Source organism: Pinus tabuliformis, chromosome 1_1 (genome assembly GCF_031772625.1).
Source record: "Pinus tabuliformis cultivar Carrire ecotype Pingquan chromosome 1_1, CPIR1, whole genome shotgun sequence".
NCBI classification, from domain to species: domain Eukaryota; kingdom Viridiplantae; phylum Streptophyta; class Pinopsida; order Pinales; family Pinaceae; genus Pinus; species Pinus tabuliformis.
Window position 1 is genome coordinate 222,378,462 of NC_142297.1, and position 25,945 is coordinate 222,404,406.

Genomic DNA, 25,945 nt, shown 5'->3' on the forward strand with positions numbered 1-25,945 from the left:
GTCATAAATGTGGCCATGATCATCCCCTTACTTTGAGAGTGAATTAGAAAGAAAACAAAATTATCGTTCTAGGAGATGATCTTACTACATTTCTTAGCAGAGATCAAATAAATGGTGCTAGGCAAGGTTAGCTCAACAATTCCGTAAAACTTACATCCCAAATTAATAATAATAGTGCAAGGTTTGGACTCATACATAACATGATGCTTCTATAAGTGTGGTTGGACTAATAAAACATCACAAACTTCAAGGGGAACAACATCAAATAGTACCTCATCCGTGAAGGGCTTGATGTTGCAGGGCAGACGACACTGTTGGGAGACGCAGAGATCTCGACCTTTGTCGAGCCATTAGATGGTATACGATTGTGGGTGTGGTGTCGTCGGTAGGCCTAACTGCTTCATTGTAGAAATTCTATGTAGATTCAAAACTACTCATGTAATATACTAAAACATATTACTCAAATCTACTCTACTCATATGTGGAAAAAATTCACGATCGAAAAAGGAAATCATAAACATGCGACATGATTCAACAAAGATACATGGATATTTATCTAGGGGAAAGTAACTTCTCAAAACCCCTTCCTATTTTTATTGCATTAATCATAAAATAGAGAAGAAATGCAATGCTTGCTCACGCCTTAGCTACCTCTGCACTAGTATAGTCTTTCTCACTGCCTCACTGACTGACTCTGGCCAACACTTAACCAATTTCTCAACCTTCCAAGCTCCTATTTCCTTGCATTGTTCCTTGAGGAATTAGGCCGCTATGAATTAGGAAATTCCTCATTGAGAATTGTGCAATTATTTTAGGCCCTTCCCTGACTACATTCACCACTTGTACACTTCAGAATAGTCTACAACTGATAGTATACTTTCCTTGAACTCCAATCTCAACTGGGTAACTTGAATTCTCTACATGCACCAGTTATTCTGGGTTGATTAATGAGTTAACTGGTTGATCACTGAAGTACACACCCCATTACGTACCTTCCACTAGTTCTCGTGAAATTAGAACTATTTTAACTCACAATAACTCAAATTCACTGAAATAGATTGCTATAAATTAGCAATCAATCTTATTGAACTGAAATCAAGTGTCTCCAAGTCAAATTAACTGAGTTAACTGAGTGACAAGTCTCATGTCACCTCAGTTAACTACCTCCAAATATTTTGTTGAAATTGAAATTCGAATATTAATCTAGTTTGACCAAGGCAAAGTCAAAACTAGATTTTCTTGCTGCATTTTCAACATTCACAACCTCAACTTAGATTAGGTTATTTTGGTTCCCGTTGTCAACAATGAACTGCAACAAAGAACCATTCACCCACATCTATGAGTGGAAGATATGCTCCCCCTCATCTAGATCTTTGGTCTCAATCTTATGGACCTTGGTGGTGGGACCAGTGGTGTTGGGCTCTTCATCAATAATTTTCTTCCCTTTGTCAATCCCCTTGTTAGATTCTGACTCAAACCTTGGTGGTGGTACCAGTGGTGTTGGGCTCTGTATCAATAATTTGCTGCCCCTTGTTAGCTCCCTTTTAAAGTTCCGACTCAGAGTTTAAACATGCATCTAAATCTAAATCTTTCAGCTTGACCACTAGTGACTGCTTGGTGTGACACTTACTTGTGTTGTGAGTACAAGCCTTGTGGAAGTCACACCAATTTCCTATGTCTTTTCGTCTTCTTAGAGCTCTTATTTTCTTATAGATTTGATGGATTGTCCTGGGTCACCCCACCTTGGCTCTGTCCTTTGTTCTATGGTTTGGAGGTGTCTTTTCCCTTCTTTGGATTCGCAGATCCAAAGTATCACTTCTTCTGTTTAAATTTATGTTTGATCTTTACAACATATCATTATGTGACGCCAAGCGAGGAGATGTACAGGAACTCCATCTCTGCCTAGATGTATTTGTGTAGATAGTTGTGGTATTTGAGTACTATATTCTGCTCATAGTCCTTAATACCAAAATTTTTGTGGAGGTTATGAAAAATATTTGTGAAATCTGACATGTCTTGCTCCCTTTTTTTCCGCAGTGCGGTCCATTTTATGTACTTATATTCATAACTTATGATAGGGTAATATTGTTCCTGGATGACGTCTTAGAAAGAATTATAAGTGGGTGCGACTGAAAATAGTCAGGGTTCCTTATCATCCCTCTACTTACAATAGGTTTTCCATGAGTCCTTGAGGTGGGGGGCGACTCTGAGGAGTGAAAAAATAATATTTTCCCTATTGGAGAAATTATTGACCAAAAAATATCTTTCTAGCATATTTAACCATTTATCTATGGCATTTGCGTCTATATGGCGTTCAAATATATTACTGTCAAATTTAACTTGTATCTTAAAGGGGGTGACGCCTCCGAAGTGACTGCTGGATAAAGATACTTCACCTGCTGATACTCGTTGAAGGATCTGGGTATCCATCATCTCATTCCTTTATCGCTCAAGAACTTGTTTAAGCAACATTTTGCAAGGATCTCCTACTCCCTCCTCTTTCTTTTCTTCCTTCACAGGAGGTTGCCAGGGTCAGCAAGGCCATCCTTGCAAGGGTTCAACCAATTCAAGTCCTAATTTCTTATACCCCGACCTCATTGGGGATGTGTACAGAAAAACATAGAAAGAGAAGACCGCTCTGATACCACTGATTCAGATTTATGCAAGAAGGAAATTAAATATAGATTTAAACATAAACACAAAGTTATTTTGAAAACCGAACTTCAATTAATTCATAACAAATATTGAGAATTCTTTACATGCATGATGAAAATAAACTAGCTCCGGCAATGGTAGCTTATCTCTGAGAAGAGATGTGACGACTACATGCCTTATGAATTGTGTTAGAATGAGGCTTAGAGGCGTTTTGTTATTGAGAAATAATGGAAAACCCTAAACATCTAAAAATATAACCCTAGGAGATGAAGCACCAAAATTTTGTGGGCCCTATTGGGATTAGTTGGAATGCCAACTTCCCGTGGTTATAATTTGGGCATATGATCTTTGTTTAGTGCACATGATACCTCGTTAGAAATATCTATCCAAGAAAAGAAAAAAAAATATCAAGAATACCTTGCCCCTTGGATTATGGGATTGACATGTTTTCCAGAAACAAACATCGTTTAAGGCCTCAAAACGGCTCCCAAAGTTCAAGACCCAAAAAACTGGCAATAATAGAAATTTGTGCTAGAATTAAAGAAATTGAAAGGAAACAATGTTGGGGGTCGAAGTGGAATAGGTGGGTGGCCACCAATATCCATCTGGATCAGTCCTCCCCCCTTAGGAAGCAATGGTCCCCATTGCATTGAGAGCCACCATTAGATGGGGAAACTTCTACTAAACTTGGTCCTAGTGAGACATTTGCCTTAGTGCAGGCGCTGGAAACTTTGACAACTCGATACAGTTGGATCCTCTATTGGCGAGTGTTCTTAATATGTGTGTCCATGATCCAATTAGTTGTGGCATGTTCAATGCAATTTGGGTTGAGTCTTGTTGGTGTCAGCTACTAAGCAATGTTTGATGTGTCGAGCAATGGCGGAAAGTATGGCCAAAGGTGGTCCACATTGAATATGGGGTGCAAGCCAAGGAATGAGGGAATACTAAGATTGAAAGTGTTGTCTCCCACAACAATTGGAATCAAAACACCCATGCATCTATCCCCTTAATGACCTAAAAGAAATCAAATTCAGTTTAGTTAACCACGCATAGGAAACAATCTATACATCTATACATCAAGCACAAAGAATGATTCTCAAATACAAATGGAAGCATAAATTTCCAAATTTTATTAATCGAAATTTATGTGTATACATTTCAATAATTTTTTTTCCTCCTTGGCCTCATTACACAATGATGGCCTTACCTTCTACCCTTGCCATCGTCATCATATGACCTCTCCTTTTTTCCATCCCCCTTTACAAAGAGAAATAAACAATTTTTATCTACTATACAAAAATTACCCTTTCTAGGAAGTTGTTTCCAAAAAATCTAAAGCTAACTCGAAAAATCTAAAGCTAATTAAAATTTTGGTATAAACTAAAAAAACAACTCAAAAAAACACTAAAAGGCCAATTTGAGGCTTCATATGAAGGAATTTTGGCCCTATAAAAGTGTCAATATGCTAATTACTTGCATTAGGTGCTCTGCCCATGTTTGGGTAACATAGTTGGGGTACAACCCCACCACTTCCATAAATATGGTTGTTATTATTGAAACGCAGACTGAAATAATGAAGGGGAAAAATAAACAAGAAAGAAATACAAGAAAGCTTAACCGAATAACCAAGACAAGAAACTGAATGGATTGGAATTTTTATTCAACAATGATTCTCCGTGTTTTATTTCATGGGCATTTGAATGTTTTTATATCCCCAACTATCGTTACATAACTGATTTATTCGGTATACAACTGTCTGTTGTCAAACTAACAAACTCCACCTTGACAACAATTTTCCCATTCATCATCTTTCCTGCAAGCCAAGAGAAGCTAAACACCACCGCAGCTTCTCTACTATAACTGGCTTTTTGAATATGTCTGCACAATTTTCTCGTGTATGGACCTTTTTAAGAGCTACTTTTCCGCCATCAATCACATGTCTCAGAAAATGATACCTTACATCAATGTGCTTGGTTCTGCTGTGATAGGCAGGGTTTGTAGTCAAGTGAATAGCGCTTTGACTGTCAAAAAGTGCATTCACTTTCTCTTGCGTCCTTCCAATCTCATCGAGCAGACCCTTTAACCAGATTGCTTCTTTACTGGCATCTGAAGCAGCTATATATTCAGCTTTTATAGTGGACAACGCAACTGTTTCTTGAAGCTTTGACATCCAACTAATTGCTCCACCTGCAAGAGTAAAGACATAACCTGTAGTAGATCTTCTTTTGTCCAAATCACCTGCATAGTCAGCATCTACATATCCGCAGACTGATCCTTCACTACCACTAAAGATGATGCAATGGTCACTTGTGCCTCTTAGATATCGAAGCACCCATTTCACTGCTTGCCAATGTTCTTTACCTGGATTTTCCATGAACCTGCTGACAACTCCAACTGCATGTGAAATGTCAGGTCTTGTAGATACCATCGCATACATTAAGTTGCCTACAGCGTTTGCATATGGTACATGAGACATATACTGCTTTTCTTCATCAGCTCTAGGACTCAAAACCGAAGAAAGCTTAAAATGGGAAGCTAAAGGAACATTAACAGGTTTCACATTATTCATAGAGAACTTTTCAAGTACCTTCTCCACATACTTCTGCTATGACAACCAAAGCTTACCATTTTTCCTGTCTCTGTGTATCTCCATGCCCAAGATATGTTTTGCTGCTCCAAGATCCTTCATATCAAACGTCCTAGAGAGTTAAGCCTTTAACCTGTTGATCTCTTCCATGCTTTTGCTTGCAATAAGAATATTGTCAACATACAAAGCTAAGATAATGAACATGTCATTGAAACTTTTGAAGTACACAAAATGATCATAGTCACTTCTTATAAAGTTCTGGCTCACCATGAAGGAATCAAACTTCTTGTACCATTGTCTGGGAGACTGCCTCAGACCATACAATGATTTCCTGAGCTTGCAAGCTAATCTTCTGCTGCGACCTCGTACAAAACCTTCTGGTTGTTCCATATATATCTCTTCATTCAAATCACCATGTAGAAAAGTTGTTTTAACATCTAACTGTTCTAACTCAAGATTAAGCAACGCAGTTAGTGCCAACATAGTACGTATAGAAACAAGTTTTACAACTGGAGAAAAAATCTCATGAAAGTCTATACCTTCAACCTGAGAATACCCTTTTGCTACCAGTCGCGCCTTATACCTTTCAATACTACCATCAACTTTCCGTTTCAGCTTGAAGACCCATTTACATCCAACAACACTTCTCCCTTCAGGAAGCTCTACAAGATCCCAGGTATTGTTTTTGGCTAAGGAGTCCATTTCCTCTTCCATAGCCATTTTCCATTTCTCACTATCTGTATCATCTACTGCTTCCTGATAACAAGAAGGTTCCCCATCTTCAGTAACCAAAGCAACAGATGAAGCAGAATCTTCATACCTTTTGGGAGTTTTCCTTTCCCTTGTAGACCTTCTCAGAGCGACTGGTTGCTGAACTAGTTCAGAAACTTGCACTGGTTCAGAAGCTTCAACAGCTTCCTTTGTGTCTTCAACACCTTTGTCTCCAGAAGTCTCTCCTTCCTTTCGATTGTCACCGAAAGATCTAGCCTCCAACTGAACTCGTTGACTCGGCGATACCTGTTCCTGTTCAATTCTTTCAACATTTGATTTTAACAAAGAGGATTCATCAAATGTTACATCTCTACTAATGACTATCTTCCGCAATGTAGGATCCCACAACCTATATCCTTTCACTGCATAGTCATACCCAACAAAGACATAACATTTCGACTTTGGATCTAATTTTGAACGTTGATTTTTTGGAATAAGAGAATAAGCATCACAGCCAAATATCCTCAAATGAGAATAGTCACAAGACTGACCTGTCCAAACTTCTTCAGGAATTTTACAATCAATTGCTACTGAAGGTGATCTGTTAACTAAATAACAAGCAATAGATACTGCTTCTTCCCACAACTCCTTTTGCAAGTTAGCATTGCTGATCATGCTTTTGGCTCTTTCCATAAGAGTCTGATTCATACGCTCAGCAACACCATTTTGCTGAGGAGTATAAACAGCAGTTTTGTGTCTAACAATGCCCTCATCCTTACAATATTGTTCAAATTCAACAGAAGTGAACTCACCCCCATTGTCAGTTCTTAGACATTTAATAGATTTGCCTGTTCTTTTCTCTACCATTACTTTAAATTGTTTAAATACATTTAATACATCAGCTTTCCTTTTTAGCATATAGACCCAAACTCTGCGAGAGTAATCATCAATGGACGTTAAAAAATATATGACACAACAGGGGAAGGCCCCCACAGATCAGAATGAATGTCGTCTAAAACATCTTTACTATTATGATTGCCAACTTTAAATCTTTGTTTACACTGTTTTCCATACACACAATGTTTACAGAAATCTAAATTCAAGGATTTCGGACCGGGAAGAGATTTATGTTTCATCAGTATATGAAGACCTTTCTCGCTCATATGACCCAAACGCTGATGCCACAGACGAGTACCTGCTTCTTCCTTTTCTGACGCAACCGCTGCTTCACCGACCTGAGTACTTCCTTTTAACCTGTAAATATTTCCGACTTTTTCTGCCTTCATAACCATAAGGACTCCTTTGAAGACTTTCAAGATGCCATCCCGACCTGTAAACTTATAACCATCTGAATCCAACACTCCCAAAGAGATTAAATTTTTCTTCAAATCAAGTACATGTCTAACACTAGTTAATGTCCTAACTGTGTTATCATACATCTTAATCCTGATATCTCCCCTCCCAACAGTCTGACTGACATATTGTTACCCATAAACATAGAACTACCGTTTACATTTTCATACGAAGTAAACCAATTTCTATGTGGGCACATGTGATGCGAAGCACCAGAGTCTAACAGCCAGCTATCAAAACTCTGAGAGACATTACATTCAGGTGAAGTTTCATCTATCATACACAATTCTTCAGCAGATAAAACTTCGTCTACCATACCTGAATCGACCTGATTCGCTTCGTTCTTCGGGTTTTCAGATTCCTTCCGTTTCCAACAGTCCTTCTTCAAGTGTCCAACTTTACCGCAGTTCCAACATTTTGCCTTACACTTCTTGCCCTTTGATTTCGACCTGGAAGACCCCCTTGGTTTTTCTCCTCTTTCCTTTGAGCGTCCTCTAGCGACCATGGCTTCTGATGCAGCTGTTTCAGTGCTGGATTTCCTTCGTACTTCTTCAGATAGAAGAGCTCCCACGACTGATTCAAACTTCAAAGAATCAGCAGAGCTGAAACTGATTGAAGTTATGAAGTGATCCCATGATTCAGGCAGAGAACACAGCAAGGTTATGGCTTTATCTTCTTCCTGTATTTTGACTTCCATATCTGTTAATTGACAAATTAGTGTATTAAAAACATTCAAATGTTCTGCAGCGTTTGAACCTTCTTTCATTCGAAGACTGTATAACTGTCGTTTTAGATAAATTCTATTGGTTAATGATTTTGTCATATAGAGTTTTTCAAGTTTTTCCCACAATCCTGATGTCGTAGTCTCTTCAACAATGTTGAAGAGAACTTCATCCGCTAGGCATAACCGAATGGTACTGAGAGCTCGGGAATCCAATTCCTCCCAGTCTAAAGTAGTCATGGTTGCAGGTTTCTTAGTTGCCCCATCCAATGCCTTGTGCAACCCTTGTTGCACAAGTAGATCCCTAACCTTCAGTTTCCAAAGAGCAAAATTGCTCTTTCCGGTGAATTTCTCCACCTCGAATTTTGCATTCGACATCTTGGCCATTTTTCTAGGATTTCAATCTTCAGTCCTTAAACTAGGGTTTCTCTTTTCAAAAAAAATCTGTCTTTGAACTAGAGTTTATATTTCTCTTTCAAAAAAAAAAAAAAAATTCCTTTATTTTCAAACCCTTTCTTGCAAATCCCTTGCAAACCTTTTTTTTCTACAATATTTGTAAAAAAAACAACAACCTTTTCAATCTGTTGTCTTAAAAAAAAATTCTGCAAACCCTTCCTTCCTTTTTTTTTTACAATATTTTTATAAAAAACCACAACTTGACTTGATTTCAATCTTCAGTCTTTGTTTAAAAAAAAAATTCTGCTGAAAATAAACAAGTCTGGAAACTCCGATCAATACCCGGATTTCACGCAGGCTCTGTCACAAATCCTCTGCAACTTTATGCAGGCCCTCACGCAGGTCTTGGACTTACGCTGACAGCACGTCTCTCACGCCTCGCTGGACAGCCTCCCAATTCGCCTTACAGCCTCCCAATTCGCCTTTTCTTCAACGTTTGGGCACAATCTTTATAAGTTTCACACGACACTGTAATGAGGTCGAGCCTCTGATGCGACCACAGCGGCTCTGTTCACACGATACTGCAATGGGGTCGAGCCTTCGCTGCAACCACAGCCTCCGGTGGTACATTGTTTCCACAGCAACACTGTCAGGCACTCTCGGCACACAATTTTATGTGGGTTTGATCACACACATCCACAACAGCTTCGTCAGCCTCCAGGAGGTTCGATCACACACATCCACAGCAGAATTCTTCTACAACGTTAATGGAGTTCGAACCAGGCATGCTCTCCTTGAGAACAACGAATCACTTATCACCTCCTTGGTTGCGCTCTACCAAACCTCGCGCTCTGATACCACTTATTGAAACGCTGACTAAAATAATGAAGGGGAAAAATAAACAAGAAAGAAATACAAGAAAGCTTAACCGAATAACCAAGACAAGAAACTGAATGGATTGGAATTTTTATTCAACAATGATTCTTCGTGTTTTATTTCATGGGCATTTGAATGTTTTTATATCCCCAACTATCGTTACATAACTGATTTATTCGGTATACAACTGTCTGTTTTCAAACTAACAGTTATTACCATGCCCTCGCATTATATATTTCCTTTGGAAGGTTAACAATCTTAGATCTTATGAATGTTGGCTTAGCCAAATGATTTATTAGCAAGGGCTAATCCCCAAATCCCTCTTGCTGGTGTACCTCCTCCTCATGACTTCTCATGGTCTATATTAAAGCTTCACCTCTTTATCAATTGTTATTGAATATAATGACAATTTCTCTAGTCTTTTAAACCATTTACATTTACTTTCCCATATAGGCATCACTACCATGATTAATTAAAATTACAGTATTAGTGGGGAATTAAAGGTTGGGATGTTACACCTTGTATGAGGAAGCATGTGGAAGCTTTTATTAGAAGGTGTACCTTATGTAATTAATCTAAATATTCTTGTACCAACCACTTTAGTTCCTCACAACCTTGGGAATACAAATCCATGTAATTTATTAGTGGCTTTGTCGCTACTCTTCAAAAGCATGGATACATATTTTTTGTTGTATGTAGGTTTTCTAAAATGGTTATGTTTAGACCTTACAACAACTATAGATGCCTCCAAGGCTCTTCATTTGTTCTTCCAACACGTGCTCTGCTACTTTTGTCTTACAACTCATTACATTTTTTATTTTGGCTTTAGATTTCTCAGTTATTTTGGAAAACCTTATGGAAGCTTTTGGGTCATCAATTGATGTTCTCTACACCATTACATCGACAAACTAAAGGTCAAACCGAGGTGGTAAAATTATTATTGGTTCATGATATTTGCATCTATCATCAACATCATAAATGGTGGAACATTTATCGTCATGTGATGCAACATAGCTACAATAGCTCTCCATATCTCTATAGGGCACTTACTATTTGAGGTTTGTTATGGATATCAATCCCATTCTCTTTATGAGAAACTCATAGTTATGTAGTCCAAATTGGATCATTATATTGTTTTTCATCCATCTCAATGCTTTGAAGGTAGAAAAATTAGAGAAATCAGCTTAGAGGAAAAGTTTTAGCCATGGGAACCAATTTGGAGAATTGGGGTTAGAAACCTTCCGCAACCAATTTGAGGCCTTAAATTATGTTTTTTGGGGGTAAAACTTTGTCACTTAAGTGTAATTCCCTCTTGGGCTATTCTACACTTGAATACCTTTCTAATGGTACAAGAAACACATCAATCGGAATTCAGATGCAAAAGTTATGCCTCTAGAAAATTGACTTGTCGTGATTGACCACCATAATTCAAGTGGATGCAATGTCAACCCCAATTACTCATGGAAAGGCTAGCCATGTGGGCACCATGAATAAGACTCTAAAAGGGTTGAGTTGTAATGCGTATTGAGGGTTGAATCGGTCAAATTTAACCCCTAACTTGCTATCAACCTGTGTTATATTTGGGTCACTAGAGGAAAAGGGGTTTGATTCTATTCTAGTGCATTCTGCTCCATAGTAGAGCAGAAGATCTAAGAGTGGATAAAGAGAGGGCATAATAGAGAGAGTTTGTGTTCTACAGTAGCATGTAGGTCACATGTCTCACTCTTTTGTATTCGCACCAATTCTATTCAGAGAAAGAGAGCATAGTGTAAGCTCACCTTCTAGTTGGGTTTTCTCTCAAAAGGGGTTTCTAGGTCATATCTTGGCATTGTTGTGGTTTGTGAGTGATTTCTTTATTTGTTCTCTATTTTCCACATTTTATACATTGGATGCATAAGCACAAAACTGTAATTTAATAAGTCCCTAAAATCTAAGGAAAATTAACCCTCATAGTATAGATTTCGGATTTTAGTATATTATTATCAAATCTGTTGTGACGAACTGTCTAATTGAATATTCACGATAGTTTATGGATTACTCTGTGCACAACTTCTCATCAACAAAAGTAGCAAGCTAAGGCTTCTTCTTTTGTCTAAGATTTGGCTAAAATCCATGCCTAGTTTCAAAATACCTTGTGGACAACTCAATCAAATACAAGGGCTTCATTATCAACATCACATCTCTCCTTATTTTCAAATTGGTGATACAGTTTGTCTTTACTTGGACAAACAAAGGTTTAGATCTCATTTGACAATGTCCTAAGTTCAAACTTACTCGACATGGGCCTTATGCCATTTTGCAGCGAATGGAGGAAAATGTTTTTCAGTTAGATCTTCCTTCTTAGTTTGGTATACATGTTGTTGAGAATGTGAATCAGCTTAAGCTTTATGGGGCCACCACATTTGAAGGATGAAGCTGTTATCTCTCATCATAAGGACACTATCCAATATGTTCAACCTTCATTGGATGAAGATACTCTTCCTGATGTCTGCACACACATCACCAGGGCTATATGCACTATTAGTTATAGAGTTGGTCACAAACATGTATTACCAACTCAAGCTAAGTTGGTGTCCCAGTCGATATTTTACCAACTCAAGCTAAGTTGATGTCCCAGTCAATATTTGATCAACATTTTCTGCATGAGAAGTTGGGGACAATTTCCTTTATACAGGGAGGAAATAATGAGACATGATCCTATGAACTATTATACATTGTTGTATATTCTTATGTATTGTATATCGCTATGTACTTTCCTAAAAACGTCTTTTAGAAGCTTCTTGCACATGTTTTCTCTTGGTCGTTTTCTTCCTTTACAATGTTCCTTTATTGTACTTAATTGGAGACTTAACCAATTTTAATCACTCTCCCACAATTTTGAACACTTATATAAGCAATACAAATGAATATACAAATATGTGCCCATTGCTGTAACTTCCTATTTTATCATATTTGCATGCTTGATCTTGTGTTTTCTTTTCTGCAAGTATAGAACTTTGTATGAATATCAGATGATGTAGTCACAAGACAAGATCACGTTTGAAAACCTGGAACTACAAGCATTGAAGAAACTGACTTATTTTAACTAGTTTTTGCTTCAATGTCAATAAAGGCAATAAGTTTCCTGGCATTTAAAACAGAAGTATTTGTATTCATATATTTGTGCTTTACACTAGTTTCATGATATGGACTACGATGATCTAGCATAGGCACTTTACTGTGCATAAGTACACAATCACAGATTTTTCTCAATGGGGACTAGGTAAAAAAATCAACATTTTAACCACCTCATAATTCCATGTCTGAATATATGTTAATCCTTATCATATTGGTAATAATAGAGATAGATTTAAGTCTCCTTAAAATGATATAACACAGTATCCTGTTCCCACTCATAAATTGCCGGGCAGTAAATCTCATTCATATACTGAGGAATCAAGTTAACGTCATTCATGCAACTTGTCTGACCATTTGGAGCCTTTCGACTACGGTTCTCATTTTTGGTCTCGTGTCTGGGGAAGAGCTAATGCAACTGAGAGCCACTTTCAGCATTGAAATCATCTGATTCTGTGTTTCGAGGGAAAAGTCTCTGATTCTTGTGTCAAGAATTTGTTTCCATGTTTCCTCTCCTGAGAGTGTCGACTGAACCCACTTTGCAAGATCTATTCCATTGGTAATGGGAGGCCTTCCAGTCAGTAACTCTAGCAAAATGACCCCAAAGCTATAGACATTACCAGCAGCAGTCACTCTCGTAATGTATGCATATTCTGCAGACACCATATTTAATAAGTACCAAAATCAATACCAAACCTTACAGTATAATATGCTCCTAATTGCAGAGACTGAAATGAAGAGAAAGTCAGAATCGAAACAAGCAGCTTTGCTGACTATATTCCTACTACCCTTGCAAAATATGTTAAGGAAACATTTACACAGCTTCCGTGTACAACAAAGTATGGCATTTCAAACTGTAAGGTAACATAGATCTCAGGAAGAAAAAAGTCTCAAATGAAGTCATAAATTTTAGGATACAATAGGTACTACATGAATATGAGAATTAGCAAAGGAAGGAAAAGGTTTGAGGTTAAGGATTAATAGAATTATAAATTCCTTAGCAAAATAGAGACTTTTGAGTCTATAAAATAGTCATGACTTGGGCCTGGGAACAACTCAGCAATGTGAAATTTGGTCAAACTCAACAAGTAGTTCGTTCATACTCAGTCAAACTCACTGTTTTGGTCAAACTTGTGAGTTTTACCAGATTTGACAATTGTTTCCCCGGATGAGCAGACTAGACTTGTTTCAGAGCTGGGCCAAGTAGACACCGAGTCTACTGAATCTTGTTTCACTAATGTGTAAACATTGGCATATCTTCTCGTATCAACACTTTGACTAACAACTAATATATAGCAATTTATAGCAGGAGTAAAAATATGGAAAATTTCAAAAATCCAAAAACATTTTATAACTATGGTTCCTACCCTTGACAGCTTCTACACCAAAGAAGTATACACTACGCATTATACAAACATTGAGCTCTCTAAGTTAGTAAGTCCTAATTTCCATCTTGAGAACATAATCCAATAACAAAAGTTTGGCAAAGTGATACCTATGCTTTAAATGATATAAAAAATACTTGCTCTAATCTGACAGTCATAACTCCTATTTGCTGGAGAAGCTCTACAATCATAGTGAGCTATGATTGGAAGGAACATTTTAGTATGGTCTCTCTTATATAGCCAAAAATAACTATAAAATACAATGCTCTGCAGCATCTACTGTTTTGGCGTAAGTGAGTAGCTGTAACATACCTGGAGGGACATATCCAACTGAGCCAGCAATTGCAGAAATACTCCCTGTGCTCTTGGATAGATCGATAATCTTGCAAAGCTCAATATCGCCTATTTGTGGTTCTCTTAAAGACTTCAGAAGAATGATTTTGGCATTGAGATCAAGCAGGAAGATTGGTTCTTGACACCCATGTAGAAAAGCCAAACCTTGTGCTACACCTATAGCGATGCTGCAACGCGATGCCCAATCCAATATAGAAACACTGCTAGTGTGAAGGAAGTCTGAGAGGCTGCCTTTATGAACATATTCGTAGAAAAGGAAAACACAATCTGTGTCTAGAACATGTGCCAAGGGCGTCAGGATGTTGGGATGCGTTATCCTCCCCTGCTTCTCCAGTTCTGCACCAAGCTTTCGGTAGTTTCCTGATTTGAGACTTTCGTCAGTCCAGTTGAGCTTCTTCACAGAATAACGAATGCCAGAAGGCATGACAGCTTTGTAGTAAGTACTAAACTTGTTCTTTAAAAATACATTTGCGGGGTCGAGAGTAGCTTCAACACCCTTTTCAAAATCAATCTTTAGCCTGTGGATGCTATCCGGTTGAATAAACTGGCCTTCGATCTTACATGCTAGCTGCACCTCTGGCATTTGATATTGATAGTGCCGTAAGTATTTACATGCCACGATAAACAATGCAACTGTCCCAATGACAAAAACAGCACTTGCAATAGCAATTCCAATCAACAATTTTGCCGAAATTCTTTTCTTTATAGTGGTGGCAGTAGCAGGAACACATTGCCCAGTACAGAGACCAGGGTTTCCTGTATCATTAATAAGCAACCCTTTTCTGAAGTTTGGAAGGATGCCTGTTAATCTATTGTTTGACAGGTTCAACAGAGTGAGACTGAGCATAGCTGTCAAAGAACCTGGAACTTCTCCTGTCAACTTATTGTTGGAAAGATCCAAGATTTCTAGCATGTACAAACCAGAAAGAGTACTCGGAATTACCCCTTCTAGAGAATTGCCGCTGAGATTGAGTTGAATTTGCAACTTTCTGACGAAGCCAAGTTCCAATGGAATTGTTCCAGTTAGATTGTTGCCACCCAACTGGAGCTCTAACAAGAACCGGCAGTCTTTAACATTTCTTGGAATCGTTCCTGTTAGGAGGTTGTTCTGTAGGCGCAGATTTTGCAGCCACAGATGCTTGAAATTTTTTGAGGTTATGGGCCCTGATAGAAGATTGCCACTCAAATCAACATATAACAAATTAGTTGACAGTAAATCTGGAATGCTTCCATTAAAATGATTGTTTGGCAACTTCAACACTTGCAACTTTAGAAGTGACGGCAGCTGATAGGTTAATGAGCCTGTCAAATTGTTGTGGCCAAGATCAAGTAGTTGAAGACTAGTACAGTTTGCCAGCTGCTGCGGAATCTCGCCATCTAGTAAGTTGTCATTCATTTCTAAGTATGCCAATCCAGGTACGCTTCCAATTGTAATAGGGATGCTTCCACTCAGGGAATTGTTGCCTATTCGTAACCGAAACAACTCCCTCGAGAAATTTTGAGGAATCTGTCCAGAAAGTGAATTACTTGTAAGGTCTAGACTACGCAAGCTGCTCAAAGCAAAAACTTCTTGAGGAATGCTTCCATTTAGCCAATTGTAGCTCAGATCGAGAAACTGCAATTTTGTGAGGTTAGCTAACTGAGCTGGTATGTTTCCAGTAAGCCGATTCTGATTCGATGCGAAGCGAGTCAAATTGTGGAGAAGACTCAATGTTTCAGGAATTATTCCAGATAATTTATTGGATGACACAATCAGGGTTTCTAAATTTTTAAGGTTCACAATACTATCAGGGATTTTGCCATTCAGTTCATTGAAGCTGAGGTCTAGTTCAACCAAATTGGTGCATTCCACAAGTTCTTGAGGAAATTCACCTACAAAAGCATTATGAGAGAGAACTAATTTCTTTAACATTCCCAGACCTCCCAACAATGAAGGTATTGGACCGATGAATTGATTGTATGTCAACGTGAGGATTCTGAGGTCTGTCAAATTCTGAATTTGTTGACCAAAGTGCCCTGTCAATCTGTTGTGAGAGACATCCAGGGACTGAAGTTTGTGCATAGGCGCAAGCGAAGGAAGGGAACCTCCCATTAAATTAGAACCTATGTTAAGGGTAACCAAGCTGGTGCAAGCCTTGACATCATCATCATATGGGGTTGCCAGGGAATTGTCAGAGACATCAAGGACTTGAAGGGCTTGAAGCTTACATAATGTCTGCCACGGATTTCCCTTCAACCCAAAACCGGACAAATGGAGCTCAATGATATTGCTCTCATTCGCAGTGCAATTCACACCACTCCATAAACATGGATTACCAGAGTTTGCATTCTTCCATGAGGATGATAAGTTAAACAGGGTTTTCATGACCTGTATTTCTTGTGTATCGAGACAAATTCCAGGATCTATACATGCAATAATGAATATGAGAGAGAGAAAGGGAGAACATGTAAAATAATACCTCATTTTTCACCAAATAGAAAAGGAGAATTTGAGCAATCCCTGCTTCAAATTATGTGTTGGGCATCTGTTTCTTCCACAGATTTTGTCTTAGGCTTCCTCCTCAGCCCAAGAATGATATTGGGTATGCAAGGTTGGTATTGTTATTCAATGGGATCGTTTTCAGATTTGAAAAAGCCGAAGATTAAATATGACAACTTTTTTCTGGTTAAAAAATGCATCAAGATGTGAGAGTCTGACAAAAGTCCAAGGTGCAGAGTGCCATAAGGATTTTTATCGTTTGTCTGTTTTGAAGGAAGCACAGACCTTTGCTAGGCCGGTGTAACAAAGGAGCAAGACTGCTGACTTGCAAATGTCTGTATTGACCTTGACTTTGAATTAGAATTAACTCAAACCCCACCTGGATTAGGTCTGAAGAGCAATTGGCTCATTTCCACGATTCGAATATAGGTGAAGAAGCTTCACATAAATCAGGTGGGATCTTTTTGAGTTTTTCCACTAAATTTCCAAATGTATTAAAATATTAATACTTTATAACCATTCAATATGCGACAAAATTGAAAAAAAATATAGTGGGGTGTGACAAATCCCTTTACATGGACAGTGTGATACTGGAATGTGAAGTTTGAAATGCTAAACATACACAAATGGAAAAATTGGTGCAGTAATTCATGTAAAGGTTAAACAATGAAATGAAATACAGTAAACCAAATAGAGAACCAAATGCAACAAAGATGATAAAGAGAAAAGAATATGTCAATAGGATATTGAATAAATATTTAGGATAATATACAAGAGGCCCTAACAGTTCGAATATAAAAGAAAAACAATGAAATATAAGGAAATTGAAGAGTGAATAAAATGATAAAAAAATAATAATTGGGTTAAATAAAAGGGTACGATAATAATTAGAGAACGGTAAAGTTGATATAATTTAAAATAAATAGAAAATAAATTAAATTAGGTTAATGATATATTTCAATTGGAATAAGTATTATTATTAACCATATAAATTAAATATATTTTTATTATTATATTGGTTTTATAATGTATATAAAGATTAATTAAATAATTTTTTAATTAAACTATAAATTAAAAAAATAAAATTAAAATTAAAAAATAAATAATATATTATAAACATAATATTATAATGAAATCCGTTAATAAATTAATGGGTAAAATCATTGCTATATATAACCATATATATAAAGTATAAAGTAAAAGTGGTAGAATTATGGTAGTTTATGTTTAGAAGAGATGCGTTAATTACAAAGTTAGAATCATATTATGTTAATGTTTTTAATGTTGAAAATCTTTATTCTTAACCATTAAAAATTGAGGTGGTGAAAAGAAAGTTTGAGAAATCTAATTAATTTGTCAACTTTTTAAGATCATAATTTTTCTATTTTGTAAGTTACTATAAAATTTATTCTCAAATATATATATTTAATAGATTTAATAATAGAAAATTCTAATAAACCAAAATGATAAAAATATACTAAAAGTTCAAAACTTATAACATTATTCTAAATCTAACAAAGTTCAAAATCATTTCTAAAATAACTATAATTCTAAATAAGCATTTAGAAGTTTCAAATAACCACTTAGATCATGAAAATGCCCTGGCTTGTATCACTTTCATTTAAAGGGAATAACAAATTGGAATTTAATATTTAAAAACATAATTGATTGAGATTTCAAAATTGTTTTAATTTTTAAATAATTTTGTTAATATAATTGGGTTCTTATAGGCTTTTCTTTTAAATATGATGGCCATATCTAATAAAGATAATAACATTAGGTAAGCTTATGCTTATTGAAAAAGTATTTGTGTTTTACTTTTAAGTTAAATGGAAGTAAAAATGTTGAGGTAAAGATATTCTAAAATTAAGATTGGTAAGTAAAATTAAATGTACTGGTGTAACACCCTCCTCCCACATTTATCCAAGCTAATCAGTCTACTAGGGTAAACATGTGATGGAGAGTTACTATGATGTGATTCAACTCCTCATGTGTAGTTAAGGAAGCAAAACCGACTAAACAACACCAATTTGACCTTCCACGGGAGCTACAAAACCTTTAGGAGACAACCAACCCTCCCAAGTACCTAACCCCTCAGACAACTTGTCACTTTACTGACCTAGCACCCCAGTCGCTCCCTTGACAAGCCATTTGTGCAGCTAGAACCCTCTAGTCGCTCTCACAGCAAGCATCCCAGCGACTGCAGTCCTTTTCAAGTAGTTTTGTGCCAGTGACCTTGGATTCTGAGCCACTTTTTCAGGGCTAGGACTCAAGCCTCTACCCAAAACTTCATGAAAAATCCATAAATGATAAATATTACTGAAATAAAGATACTAATGCAAAAATTGAACTAGGACTTACACTACTATCCATGACAAGCATTCTGTCAAATAGATCATGAACATGTAATCTACATGTCATAACAACATATCTAAGAACAGGGGTCTCATACTTATCTAATAATCACCAAAGAGGACTGATACCTCCTCACAATAGTTGCATTGTTCTTTATTAGGTCATTCATTCATTATTGTTTCATATGCTAATCAAAACATGATGAGATTCATACATCATAACTTTCATAAAGCATACTTATAACCAACAAATAACCAGAGATATATCAAAGAGGAAACAACCATTAAAGCCACATAATATGAAGTGCTTTTACTCATGAAAATACCAAGGCAAAGTAACTCTTATTAACATATGTAAATCCAACCAAGTCAAGAACTTCCTCGTACCACCCAACCATAGATCGAGCTAAACTAAATACCTCTTTTAGCTAATCACCTCTGTGCCATATTCCAAGCATGAATCTGGGATCTCATGAAACAAATCAAACAAAAGCAAACCAGGGCTTCCAAAGGACAAACCACCTCAACCCTCAACTAGTGATTCCACCTCACGGTCGGACATCACTAACCATCTCCAGATCGATCTCTACCCAAGTTGTCTAGGGCTCCAAAGTGTTTGTCCCAATCAAGGTTTCTAGGACTAATAAATCAACCTATAGATGTTGTCGGGCTCCATATCATTTGTCCAACCAGGGCTTCCAGAATTAGTAACTCAACCCACTAAGGGCTCTAAAGCGTTTTTCCAACCAAGGCTTCCAAGACTAGTAACTCAACCCAAGTTGTTACAGGGCTTCCATAATGTTTGTCCAACCAAGGTTCCAAGAACTATTAACTCAACCCACAACCAAGGGAACATGAGCACCAACCAGAAAACAAAAGGAAAACCCACAAGACCATGACTATCTAGGAAATGGCAAGGCTAGGCAAAAGCACTATCACTCTAGGCAATCCTCCATTTCAATGACATAACATAACCAAATTACCACATGCATATGCCATGCATGCCAAAAATACCGAGGAAATCATACATTCAACTCAGTATTTGCAAGAAAATCTTGTTGCAACTATTGATCCTGATGTTCTCTTGTGCTTTCCTGCTTTTCCTTTTCCTTCTTGCTCCAAATCCCAAGTATGACACACTCCTCCAAGAGTGCTTCAAGAATTCTCTAAGTGTCCAAGAGTATGAGAGAGAGAGAGAGCTCCAAAACTGAACTGACGAAAGGTTACAAATTGATCCTCATAAGCCTTTTTATCAATGCGGCCTCTATTTTCTTTAATTTCCATTTCATTTTCCTCCTCACTTGCAACCTATGACCTTTCACCTTCCTTTTCTCCTAATTTCCTTTATTTTCATAAGTAAAATGTCAATTAATGCCTCATGCATTTCAAAATCCTTTGCCATTGTCTTTGCCAATTTCCTTAGCCATTTATTAATCACAAGTGATCCCCGTCGCTATGTTTTTGCCCAATATTCAGCTTGGAATACGTGTCCCATGACCTTGGTCATTATTTTGCCTTTATTAACTTTATTACATGGATTTTTTACTAGGTTTGTTACAATTGGCAAGTAAAATTAAATGTTAAGTTGTCCTTATATGTTTTTAAGGATTAATATAATTTAATATAGTATTAATGGTTACAAGTGAATAAAATTAATGAATAAGGATTTAGGAAAAAAATTGATATAAAAAGGAATTTTTTTACGTGATTTAGAAAAGAGAGAAGTAAATATATCAAAACTTGGTTCAGGAAAGAGTTATGGAAAGACTTGATGCGAATGAATACAAAGATACAGAATTATAATATTTCATTTCCTAATTGAGTAATGAAAGTAGATATGCTAAGGTTGGATATATTATAAGGATTGTAATTTGTTGTGATTTTCTAGTACTAATTTTACTTTTTCCATATTGATTATTGTTATATTTGGATTGATAGATTAATTTCATCATAGAGAACTAAGGGAGCCCAATATATTAGAACCTTCACTTGAAAATGTTGTTGTAGCCCCATATCACCATGGGCACTAATTGTTGTAATAATGTCACCTCGCAAGGCCCATATAAATGCTTAGTGAGAGTTCATCATGATGTAACTCTAATACTAACCTTGATGAAATTCTTATTAATATTCTTATGAATGAAGACAATTATGTTTGTGATGTCTTGAATTTGGAAATTTCAAGAAAACACTGCTTAATGTAAATTTAGAAATTTCATATCCTTGAGTTTAAGTTTCCTTGATCTATTTTCTATGAACTTTCAATGTCCTTACGATTGATTCTCAAATAAAAATTAGAAAAACAATATATTCACTTCTATCTAGCCAAATCCATAAGATAGTGTAAGAAAAGAAGCACTGGAAAAATATACTTCAAGAGAATTGTGTTTGCGTCTTCAAGGGAAATAATTTGCAACATATGAAAGAAATGAAGATAACTTATAAACAACATATTTAATATAGTAACAAATATGCCCTTTTAGACTCTATTTACTTGTCAAACAAGTCAAAAAATTTACTCACAGTCATGTTGAATTAGCATACATAATGAGCAACAGAAACAACTTAATCACCATGAGAGCATAAGTTGAAATCAAATTTGTAAGTACACAAAGTTTAGATTGCAAATTACTCCTCGTGTATACATAACAATGAAGTTACAAGTACATACCAACTAATTATTATAAGACGATAAAATATATTCCTTTATGCTTATCCCAAGCTAGGACTCTCGAATGCATTCAAACCCTAGAAAGGGCATCTACCATTAAAATAAAACCCTAACCAATAATTATGACCCTAGAATGGAATCACACCAATATACTTCTAGCCACTCCAAAGGGTCAACATCAAGTTAGCATCAACACCAACAAGTCCACCCTTGATCTTTCTTGAAGCTTGCCTCACATAAGTTTCATAAGCAATGTTATGTGACTCTCCCCTAGGGTTTCTTTTCTAAAAAACCTAGATCCTTCTCACTCAAAGACATCAACCATTACACTTCAAGTTTTCTATAGGTTTTTCCTCTCAAAAATCCCCGTGCCTTCCTTACTTGCATCAACATAAGTGCATAGAATCAAGACATGTTCACTAATAAGAATCAAGATACAATGATATTATGAATTCCCTTCTACCACAGTTCTACCACATACCCTAGGTCTTTTTCTATTATATAACACAATCCAAATACCTCTAGAAAAAGTTGCAATGGGAAATGAATCGCATCAATACGATCTCCAAGTATTCTTCAAGTTGTGCTACATGAAGCTCAAGGACTCCTTTACTCCTCAAGCACTCATTTTCTTCTATGAAAACCCAAAGTATTCTTCTCTTCCATCATACAAGTGTTAGGTCCCAAGCTCATCCTAGCACTATCATTCATCCTCATGTCTCCTCTAAGGTTTATATCGCAAACCCTAGGTATTTTTTCCTCCAAGACTTCTCGAAGACAATTACAAAGGTAAAATAATGAGTACACTAATAATGAATAACATTAAAATATATATATGCTCCTGTTTTGCCAGGTGAAAAAAAAAATTGTTGGAACTCGCTTCAATCTTTTCTTTCAGAGCAAAATCCAGGAAATATTATCATTGCAGGGGATCTGAATGTCACCCTTGCTCTTGATGAGAAAAAGGGAGGCTCCCTTGTCAGGGACCCTGCCAGAGAATGGGTTGAAGATATTATGCTGGGTTGGGACCTGGAGGATATTAAACCTTCTTCAGGAAAATTCACCTGGTCCAACAAAAGATTAGCCCCAAACCACATTGTTGCCCGTTTGGACAGATTCCTATTCCATTCTTCCTTCCTGACATGCGGTCTTATGGCCACTTCTAAAATTCTACCAAATCTCATTTCTGATCACAAGCCCATCCTCCTTGAGCTTTCCCTGGATGGTAATTTAGGCCCCATCCCATTCCGTTTCAGTCCTCTGTGGATTCAGCAAGAAGGATTCCAAGATGTGGTTTCTGATGCCTGGAATAGGCCTGTCCATGGTTCCCCATTCTTTGTGTGGGAAGAGAAAATCAGGGTACTAAAAAGAAGTCTTAAGGAGTGGGAAAAAAGATTGGAAACTCCCACTGCCAAAAGAAAAGAATCTCTCAACAGTCTTGCTGCTCATCAAATAGCTATGGAGCATAGTCCTGTAACACAAAATCTTCTCCAAAAAGAAGTCGAGCTGCAAAAAAAGGTTCACAAATCTAGCAGGGAGGAGGAAGAATTCTGGAGACAGAAGTCTAGGAATCTATGGTTAAAGTCCGGAGATAGGAACACCAGTTTCTTTCATAAACAAGCCGAAGCCAGAAAGCACTTCAAAACAGTTTCTGAGATACATTTCCAAAACACAGTGGTTAAGGATTTTGATGGCATTAAGAGAGCTACTTATTCATTCTTCAAAGATCTTTATTCGGCTCCTGAAGAAAACCCTATTGATCCCTATGCCTATCTGATGGACTTAATTCCCAAGAGCGTTAAGGAATCGGACAACGCCATGTTGACTGCTTCGATCAGCTTGGAAGTGCTTAAGCAAGTTCTAGATTTCATGGAGCCTGATAAAGCCCCAGGCCCTGATGGATTCACTGTCAGGTTTTTCTTGGCCTGCTGGTCGACAATTAAAAAAGATTTATTGAGAATGGTCAGAAAGTCCCAGAATTGTGCAAAGCTGGGCGGTGGCATCAATTCGGCATTTCTAGCCTTGATCCCAAAAGAGAAAGGTGCTTCAGACTTCAGCAGATTTAGGCCCATATCCTTGTGTAATTCAAGTTACAAGCTGGTCTCCAAAATAATTGCCAACAGGTTAAAGAATATTTTGCCAGTCATCATCCCTGAAAACCAAGGTGGATTCATAAAAGGAAGGAAGATATTGGACAACATTGTGCTGGTGCAAGAAGCTGTCCACTCAAGTTGCCAAAGAAAAGAGAAAGGTATGGTTATTAAGCTCGATCTGGCTAATGCTTTCGATAGGGTGAGACATGATTTTTTGTTCAATGTGATGAAGAAACTAGGTTTTTCAACCGCCTTCATAAACTGGGTGAATGCCTGTATTGCCTCACCATGGATCGCGCCACTGGTCAATGGTCGCTCAACTGACTTCTTCCAAGCCTCTAGGGGCCTTAGACAAGGATGTCCCTTGTCTCCACTCCTATATGCTATTCAGGCCTCGGTACTTAGTTTCCAGCTTGATCACAATCAGAAGATTCAAATTCTGCCTGGCTTCAGAACGACTCACAGGGTGAAGGATATCAATCATGCACAGTTCGCAGATGACACCTTGCTGCTTGGAGGAGCCAGCATAATCTCTGCCAGATCCTTCAAGAAGGAGCTGGACATTTACAGGTTGCTCTCAGGCAGCAAAATTAACTATCGAAAATGCTCAATCTATGGCTGGAACTGCACGATCAAGGAGCTGTCTGATATTGCAAGGATTTTAGAAATGGATGGAATTCATAATTGGGAGTCATTTAAATATCTCGGGATCCCAATCTTCAAAACCAAACCCAAAATTGCCCACTGGATGCCGCTGCTCGATAAGCTAAAGAACAGAATCCAAGCTTGGGGTGCCTCTTGGCTGAATAATGCAGGGAAAGTCATCCTGATGAAGTCGGTCCTTATAAGTATGCCTCTTTACCAAAACTCTGTTCTCCTTGCCCCCAAATCCTTTCTCAACAAAATGGACAGTCTGTTGAGAAGATTCCTGTGGGAAGGTGGGAACAACAACGACAGAAGGCTCCATTTAGTGAACTGGGAGACTATCAAGAAACCTCTTCTGGAAGGCGGCCTCCACCTGCGTAACTTGGCTGCTCAAAACCTTGCTTTGGGATCCAAGATCTTGTGGAATTTAGTCTCCGGAAACTCTAGCTGGAGAAAAAGAGTCATTTGGAAGAAATACTTCCAAGGGAATCGCTTGAGATGCCTGGATAAGCCTCCAAGATCTTTAAAAGGATCTCCGATCTTCAATCTCTGCAGTTCTGCTATGGAGCAATTCGGCCTTCAACTTTATTGGATCCCTGGTAATGGGAGAAAGATCAAAATCTGGGAAGACTCAATTCTGGGTGACCAACCTTTGATGCATGTGGATGGTCTTGCAAATATCAAAGCTTGGCTCCAGTCCTCCAACTTGCACACCCTGTGGGACATCTCTACCTGGAAGAATGATCCAGATAGGCTCTGGGACTGTTGGAATCTGGGGGAGGTTCCTCTTATGTTGCAAGGGGAAGCTTCACTCTTGCTAGATCTGCTTCAAGGCAAATCTCCTTCAAAGGCCACCTCTAAAGAAAAAAGAGGCTGGGGCTCCCTCTCAGGCTCTTACACTGCTGCCAAATGTTACAAAAGTATAATGGTTGTCCCTCATGCTCCTCCTGACCCAGCTCAATGGAAATTTATATGGGATTTCCCCTCTCTCCCCAAAATTGACTTTTTCTGTTGGACTGTTGCACACAATAGCATTCTCACCAGAGATAATTTGAGAAGAAGAGGGATGGAAGGGCCTTCCAAATGCCCCCTTTGTTTGTCTGATGAAGAAAATGTCAATCATCTGATGTTGCTTTGCCCCTTTGCTCAGGTAGTCTGGAGGGGAGTTCTAAGGTTAGGCCCAGCAAATTTTGATCTTCCAGAAAGCATTCCTACTCTGCTCCGAACTTGGGCCATCCTATCTCCCTTTTGCCTTAAAAAAAAAAGTCTCCTCAAAACAAGTTGGATGTGGATCCCTAAACTTATCTGCTGGAAGCTGTGGTTGGAGAGGAATAATAGGATTTTCAGAGGAGAAAGCTACAATTCTACACGAGTTATTTCTAAAATCAAAGCTCTGCTAGGCGAGGCTTTGGAAGCCAATTCTACCTCAAGGAATGAAATGAATTTGGTCAAAGAAGAGGAGCAGTGGCTCCAAGAAGTGGTTCCGAATCTGAATGAAAGATCCACTCCTCCTGCAACTGTCCATGCCAAATGGGAGATTAGGCTGGAGGA

The 25,945-nt window shown here is 37.6% G+C and overlaps 1 protein-coding gene across 1 annotated transcript; it reads right to left on the reverse strand.

Annotated features, from left to right (window-relative positions):
- Positions 1-12,456: 12,456 nt before the first annotated feature.
- On the reverse strand, positions 12,457-17,055 carry LOC149212344 (uncharacterized). Its single transcript, XM_089391824.1, has 2 exons — positions 14,111-17,055; positions 12,457-13,066 (listed from the first exon to the last, which is right to left on the reverse strand). Exons 1-2 carry the CDS (start codon positions 16,614-16,616, stop codon positions 12,750-12,752), a joined length of 2,823 nt encoding a protein of 940 aa, XP_089247950.1. The 5' UTR covers positions 16,617-17,055; the 3' UTR covers positions 12,457-12,749.
- Between the last annotated feature and the right edge of the window lie 8,890 nt (positions 17,056-25,945).